The sequence below is a fragment of the Megalobrama amblycephala genome, linkage group LG5 (genome assembly GCF_018812025.1).
Source record: "Megalobrama amblycephala isolate DHTTF-2021 linkage group LG5, ASM1881202v1, whole genome shotgun sequence".
Lineage (NCBI taxonomy): Eukaryota > Metazoa > Chordata > Actinopteri > Cypriniformes > Xenocyprididae > Megalobrama > Megalobrama amblycephala.
Genome location: NC_063048.1, coordinates 35,778,833 through 35,787,118, shown reverse-complemented (window position 1 = coordinate 35,787,118; position 8,286 = coordinate 35,778,833). Strand labels below are relative to the sequence as shown.

Below are 8,286 nucleotides of genomic sequence, written 5' to 3'. Positions count from 1 at the left end.
ATAAGACGCTCCGTTTAAAAGAGCGCGAGTGGGCGGGGCTTCTACGGCGCTGCGTGCGTGCCGAGTCATCGTGTGGGCGGGGCGCCGCGCTGGAAAACAGATGCCATGTTGACTGCGTAGAGATGAAGACGTGCGGAACATTATGGAGAGAGATTTCTGCTGTTTAACAGACACAGACGAGCTGCGGAGCTTCATCTCACACTCCGAGAGGTGAGAGCATCAAATCACGAGCTCTGGACTGATCTGAGACCTGCTGCATCTGTACAACAACAGCACTCATCACAAGTGCAGAAGTATTAATTACGCCAATTAATCAAGTGCTTATTTCGTTGAATAGAATTCAGACGATTGAGTTTTGCTTTATCAGACAGATTTCTGATATCTTTCAAACTTAATATAAGCGCTCACTATTAGCTCATTATTGTGTTGTTGTTGTTGTTTTTAAAAATACATTTTAAAATGGAATGCCTGTTATTATTTTTTATATATCTTCTATATCATCATACTTTCCCCAGTTGATTAATCACAGTACATTAAGACATTTGTCTTGAATTACAAGTTTTCTGAAATGGTGTGTTTAAATATGCAAATGATCTGATGCACTAATTTGCATACATTTCCAGAACAGAAATGTAAACGTTGGATAAAGCTTCTTGTTTTATTTTGTTGACATTAGAGTTAAAGGTTTTTATAGAGGGGATAAAATGCATAAATCAGGCAGATGTTATATTAATCCTTCAGAATATAGATATGAAATATAGCTGCAAGCAGCAGTTAATGGGGTTCAAGCTCTTAAAGGCCTATAAGCCAGTGTGGAAAAAAGTATTATGTTTTATTAAGCAAGCATGTGACCATTTAAATAATTTAAGAAAAAGACCATTTACAGCCAATACAGGCAATTTTTCCATAGGAAATATATGGTTTTTAAAGCTATAGCGCCACCTATGGTCCGATCTCCGTAAAAGTTGGCATGCTTCTTTAGAGTCATATGCTGCATGTGCTCACCTAATTTCGTGAAGTTTTGAGTTTTCATTTATGATTTACAGGCTTTTGAGTATATTTTGCCACGGCCATTTTCTAAATTACCCTGTTATAGTTACCCAAAGGGTAAAGTTCAACTTTTTCTTTCATAATTATTGATCTGGAGAGTCCAGAGAATTGCACTGCACTGGTTTGATTCTGATCGGGCAAAAAACCTAGGACTAATTCACAAAAGTAGGTTTTTCACATAATCATGGATATTTAATGAATGATTTGATTGACAGCAGTGGTTCTTGAGGCAAAGTTGTTCAAAATGAGGAGATTTAACATATGATATGCATTTTGTGTGTATGAGTGATATGTTGCGTGATATATCGGGTCTAAAACGCGATAGCGCCACTCTGTGGCCGTTTTCTTTCAAACTTCGCACATACCTCTAGGACGTGAGTTGAACATGCACCAAGTTTTGTTCCGATCGGCATCTGTTAACCTGTTCTAATAGGTGCTCAAATGTCATTGACCAATGATAACCATAAACATTTAAGGCAACTTGGACAAAGACACCACATGCTAGTTTTTAAGTAAATTAGACTAGCGGTTGCGTAGTTATAGCCATTTTTATGTTTTTTCTGCATCATAGCACCACCAAGTGGTGAATTGCTGCAGATTTTTTTCTGTGACCACAGAATGAGCTCATACATGAGTATAACAAGTTTGGTGAAAATGTCATTGTGTTCAAGAGTTATAGACATTTTAGTGAAAGTGGTCCTGCCCGATCGAAATTCTTTTAACAACTTTATGCCAAAAGGGTCTCTAGATGATGCATGTGAAGTTTCGAGTGAATTGGACAAACGGCGTATGAGGAATTTGAAAAAGTAGATTTATCGGAAAATTCAAAATGGCGGATAAATTTTAATGGCGGAAATAAAATCGGAGATATACATTTTGTTTGTCTTGAGCCAACGGTTCAGGAGTTATGAGCCATTTCGTACTTTTGACCGCTGTAGTGCCCCCGTCAGGCCGATCGGGGCGAGCCTTGGTGACGTTGTAGACAATGTGAGTACTACCAACCCTCAGAGTTTCAGGTCTCTACGACTTACGGTTTGGTCTGAATTATCACTTTTAGGGGAGAATGATGATCCTTGAAAAATGTAATTATTACAATAAGATCTCAACGTTTGGTGTGTGTAAATGTAACAGATGTAGGCTGGTAAGAGCTATGCATGTAAACCTCACTCCCCTGATCTCAAGAGGTGCTCTAGCGACTGACGCTAGAGACGGCGATCTTTAGTGTCCTTGTTAGAGCGCCCGCCTCCCATGCCGGTGGACCCGAGTTCGAGTCCCACTTAGAGCGGGTGGTTTGAACAGGAGGGGTTACATAAAACTGCTGAAGTGGAGATTTCTGACTCAAACTCGCCTCTAAAGAGGTTGAAATCTGCAAACCCTAATAGATCAAGTGCAATAAAATAAACACTTGTTTTAAACACGTTTGCACTAAACAAAATGTATCATGGTATTCCTTCCAGTACCATGTACAGAGTTGTTCAGTATATATGTGGTTTCATCAGAGTTTTGTTGTGACAGGACCAAGACGCTGTTTGAGGAGATCCGCGCCTCCATCAACAATAACGCGGAGGGCGAGCGATGGTTCTGGCGGCCTGTTCTGCCCTGGGGCGGCGTGTTCCCCATCAGAGCGGGACGGAAGGCCATCGCCAGCACGCCACTGTACGTTCAGATCAGCCTGAAGAACACCTGCACCATCGACGGCTTCCTCATGCTGCTCTACGTCATCCTGAGAGACAACCGCAGCTTCCCCCGAGAGGTGGCGCCGTTCCTGGGCAAGCGCTTCGTGGAGCACTTCCTGTTCCTGATGGACTCGTGCGACTACACCACGGTGAAGATGCTGTGGATCTGGGACCGCATGTCCAAGCGGCAGTACCGCTCTGAAGTGCACCACACGGCGCTGGAGATCGACCTCTTCGGCAATGAGCACGAGAACTTCACCAAGAACCTGGAGAACCTGATGTCCAGCGCACAGGAAAGCTGGTGCTCCAACGAGAACTGCCTGGCCCGCTTCCAGGAGCACCTGCAGAAGACCATCAGTGTCAAGTACGTGACCTTTAACCCCGTTACAGCCGGACAATATAAAGTCAGAACTGCATGATAGAAAGTCAGAGTTGCGTGATATTGCGAGATATAAAGTCAGAATTGCGTGATATAAAGTCAGAATTGCGAGATATAAAGTCAGAATTGCGAGATATAAAGTCAGAATTGCGAGATATAAAGTCAGAATTGCGTGATATAAAGTCAGAATTGCGAGATATAAAGTCAGAATTGCGAGATATAAAGTCAGAATTGCGTGATATAAAGTCAGAATTGCGTGATATAAAGTCAGAATTGCGAGATATAAAGTCGGAATTGCGAGTTATAAAGTCGGAATTGCGAGATATAAAGTCAGAATTGCGAGATATAAAGTCGGAATTGCGAGTTATAAAGTCGGAATTGCGAGATATAAAGTCTGAATTGCGTGATATAAAGTCAGAATTGCGAGATATAAAGTCAGAATTGCGAGATATAAAGTCAGAATTGCGTGATATAAAGTCAGAATTGCGTGATATAAAGTCAGAATTGCGAGATATAAAGTCGGAATTGCGAGTTATAAAGTCAGAATTGCGAGATATAAAGTCAGAATTGCGAGATATAAAGTCGGAATTGCGAGATATAAAGTCGGAATTGCGAGTTATAAAGTCGGAATTGCGAGATATAAAGTCTGAATTGCGTGATATAAAGTCGGAATTGCGTGATATAAAGTCGGAATTGCGTGATATAAAGTCGGAATTGCGTGATATAAAGTCGGAATTGCGTGATATAAAGTCGGAATTGCGAGATATAAAGTCAGAATTGCGAGTTATAAAGTCAGAATTGTGAAATATAAAGTCAGAATTGCGTGATATAAAGTCAGAATTGTGAAATATAAAGTCAGAATTGCGTGATATAAAGTCAGAATTGTGGGATATAAAGTCGGAATTGCGTGATATAAAGTCGGAATTGCGAGATATAAAGTCGGAATTGCGAGTTATAAAGTCTGAATTGCGAGATATAAAGTCTGAATTGCGTGATATAAAGTCGGAATTGCGAGATATAAAGTCGGAATTGCGTGATATAAAGTCGGAATTGCGTGATATAAAGTCGGAATTGCGAGATATAAAGTCGGAATTGCGAGTTATAAAGTCGGAATTGCGAGATATAAAGTCAGAATTGCGAGATATAAAGTCGGAATTGCGAGTTATAAAGTCGGAATTGCGAGATATAAAGTCGGAATTGCGTGATATAAAGTCAGAATTGCGTGATATAAAGTCAGAATTGCGAGATATAAAGTCAGAATTGCGAGATATAAAGTCAGAATTGCGTGATATAAAGTCAGAATTGCGTGATATAAAGTCAGAATTGCGAGATATAAAGTCGGAATTGCGAGTTATAAAGTCAGAATTGCGAGATATAAAGTCGGAATTGCGAGATATAAAGTCGGAATTGCGAGTTATAAAGTCAGAATTGTGAAATATAAAGTCAGAATTGCGTGATATAAAGTCAGAATTGTGACATATAAAGTCAGAATTGCGTGATATAAAGTCAGAATTGTGGGATATAAAGTCGGAATTGCGTGATATAAAGTCGGAATTGCGAGATATAAAGTCGGAATTGCGAGTTATAAAGTCTGAATTGCGAGATATAAAGTCTGAATTGCGTGATATAAAGTCGGAATTGCGAGATATAAAGTCGGAATTGCGTGATATAAAGTCGGAATTGCGTGATATAAAGTCGGAATTGCGAGATATAAAGTCCGAATTGCGAGATATAAAGTCCGAATTGCGAGATATAGTCAGAATTGCGAGTTATAAAGTCCGAATTGCGAGATATAGTCAGAATTGCGAGATATAGTCAGAATTGCGAGATATAAAGTCAGAATTGCGAGATATAAAGTCAGAATTGCGAGATATAGTCAGAATTGCGAGATATAGTCAGAATTGCGTGATATAAAGTCAGAATTGTGAAATATAAAGTCAGAATTGCGAGATATAAAGTCAGAATTGCGAGATATAGTCAGAATTGCGAGATATAAAGTCAGAATTGCGAGATAGTCAGAATTGCGTGATATAAAGTCAGAATTGCGAGTTATAAAGTCAGAATTGCGAGATATAAAGTCAGAATTACGAGATATAAAGTCAGAATTACTTTTATTGTTTAAACTAGGTAATGTTGCAGATGCTGATATTTCTATGAAATTCTGATGCTTGTAATTTAAATCAATGAGATATTCATAACAGTATATCACATACTGACATAAAGTGCATATAAATAGCAATATCTGCCAATATTATGTCATAGTAAGTTGATATTTAAATGCTTAGTTTTATGATCATAGCTCTGTAGTTTCTCATGGCCATAAATGGTATTAATGGTTATGAGAGTGGGAACAGATGTTTGTGAGCTGATTCACAGCTGTATCTCTCTCTGTCTCAGTCCTCCTCATGAGCTTCCAGATAAAGATCCCATTCAGTCAGCGGTGGACGAGTTCTTCTGCCCGCGGCTGGAGCCATGCGAAGAGTTCGGGTGAGTGTTTGATGCCGGTGTGTGTGTGTGTGTGTGTGTGTGTGTCCAGTGCTCTCTCTCACATCTGATGTGTGTGTTTCAGATGTGACGGTCTCAGAGAGTTCAGTCAGAGGCTCTTCTGTCACGGCCCGCCGCCCTTCGTCATCCTCAACATGCAGATGTGGCAGTCGGAGGATCTGTCTTACGTGCCGTTTCACCTGGAGCTCTCTGATCAACGGTGCTGTTTCTTTCTCGCATAAACCGCTTAGACTAGTCTTACGAGTTAGTCAGCTCATTTTAGGCATGTGTTTGTGTCTCACAGGTATTCGCTGGAGGGCGCGACACTCTTCAACAGAGACGAGCATCATTATTCCGCAGCCTTCCAGATCGACGGATACTGGATGCATTACGACGGCCTGCGGAGCGAACCTGGTGCTGCTGAACAAACCGCCCGAGTTCCTGCTGCTGTCCTCGCTGGTCTACATCCGGACCACAGACAGATGAGACGCCTCCACAGCTCCTCCTGCAGTCCGAAGGCGCTTTTCACTGCCAGTTTTGCACTTCCATGTGGTTTTGTGGACAATAAATCAATCGATGTCTTCTTCAAGAATGAACTATTTTTGTGCGACATTTTATACTCTTGTATTTGATTGATTTTTGTAATTTTCTAAGCGATTCTCTGGTGTGTTTTCGGCGGTGCTTGGAATCCAAGAATCTGTACATGGACTATAATAGTTCTGGGGCGCTTCGAGTAAGAAGCAAAACCCTTATTTTACAGAAACATTTATGCAACTCAAATCTGAATTCAGATCAATCAGAAAATCTCAGTGTTTCACGTCTGCCATCCACATTAATACAGACAGAAAAACTATTTTCTCAGTACGTGATCTGATCAGGTCCCAAATACATGAATTCACACTGAACTGCTGCTGATGATTCGGTTTCATGTACAAATCGGATTTCATGGAAACTGCTTTTTTAAATCAAGATCACACTTCTTAATCTTTATTACTTTCAGCTGTCATGAGCAGACACACTAGTCTTTAGTTTAATAGGTTTAGCTTCCTGAAGCATGACAGTAATCGACTCCAGAGTACGAGTGAATATAATAATCAGTGCGCATTACTTTTATAATCAGTATCAAAAACTATTCAGATATTGTATCTGCTGTTACAAATAAATCTATTTGTTTCTAATCTTGTGTTGATGAGGTCATTTAATGTTTTTGTGTGTGTCCCTTTAAATGCAAATGAGCCGCTGCTCCCGCCCCCTTTCCAGAAGAGGGCGGAGCTTTAACAGCTCAACAACAACAAAGCTGGAGAATCTCACGCAGCCAAAATGACGAAAGTGTTCAGCCTTACATTGTTCAAACCGGAGTCGACACTGATGGAGAGACTCAGGAAGAAGTTACAACTTTTAGACGTTTCTGAATGGTTAGTGGATAAATTGATGTAGTTGCTGTGGAGTTGATTCAACTCATCCACTAGCATGTGCCGTCATGTTCATCTTTTGTGTTGAATTGACCCTCGTTTGTGAAGCAGTCCGGCGTAAAATGACGGCATTTACAAAAACAACTCTTCCTCTTCTCTAAAGCAGCCCAACATGGTTTATGTAAAATTTAGGGTTTGTGATGTCACAAACCTGGGATGAAGCTCGTTGTAGTTTCTACAAGCCATTTAAAAAGTGATTTCTGTAAAAGAAAATATCTCCTTTGCATTGAACTTTGAGCGTCGTAACTTTGCAGATGTTGTTTATGATCAAACAGCAACATTACACACTAACTAAAGTTAAAAAAGTCAAATCATAATCAACCACCTCTTTAAGTAATTAAAAATACTCGCATACTCACAAATACTCACACTCATTCATATACTCAGACACATACTCACATACTTACAAATACTCACGCTTACACAAGGGGCGGGGCCTGGTTGAGTTAGTAGTGTGTTGAAACTGGAGGTTATGGTAAGGGGCGGGGCATTTCCCAAACACCAATCACAACACAACACAATCCAGCCGACCAATCAGAGCACATTGTGCTTTTCAGAAGGAGGGGCTTCATAGAGACAGGAACTAAACAGAGCGTTACTGACAGACTGGGAAGAGAGGAGCTGTAACAATGGAGAATATGAGGAAAATAATCAACATTCAAGCATGAAAAAGGTATAATATGAAAGCAAAATCACAGAAACATTTCCAGGCCTTTATTTCTTGACTGGTTGAGCTGCGACACACATAAATAAAATGGCAAAAGTACGCTATGCTCTCTCTCTCTCTCTCTCTCTCTCTCAACGCTTGATAAAATGTGAAAAATAAATACTGCATTTGTAGCTAAGGTTATCGGTTTAGTTCCAGTAACAATCCACAGGTTTATAAAAACTCACCCTATTTCAAACACAAGCCAGACAGACAAACTCATGAGAAAAAGAAAAGTGGCATCATCATCATCAGGGAAAACAACAAAACAAAGTTAAGACAGTCAGAGAAAGTCATTCTAGATTGATTCCCTCAAGAGCACTTTGGTGAGAGCGGCGAGACACGAACACCAACAAACACCAAACCCCTTCGTTCTGCAGTTTGACAGAATGACCTTCAGAACGGCATCTATAAATCCAGAGGGACGGCCGAAGGACGGTGACGGTCACGCCAGCGTGATTCCACATGTTCTCACCGAGCGTGTGTTGGAGCACATGAGAAGATGGACGGATGTGTTTG

The 8,286-nt window shown here is 40.5% G+C and overlaps 1 protein-coding gene across 1 annotated transcript; it reads left to right on the top strand.

Annotated features, from left to right (window-relative positions):
- Positions 1–58: 58 nt before the first annotated feature.
- Positions 59–6,767, top strand: lg5h14orf28 (linkage group 5 C14orf28 homolog). Its single transcript, XM_048192074.1, is given in 6 exon segments — positions 59–210; positions 2,566–3,090; positions 5,503–5,592; positions 5,675–5,809; positions 5,894–5,995; positions 5,997–6,767. Coding segments are annotated over 6 exon segments (999 nt in total). The 5' UTR covers positions 59–142; the 3' UTR covers positions 6,076–6,767.
- The last annotated feature ends 1,519 nt before the right edge of the window (positions 6,768–8,286 follow it).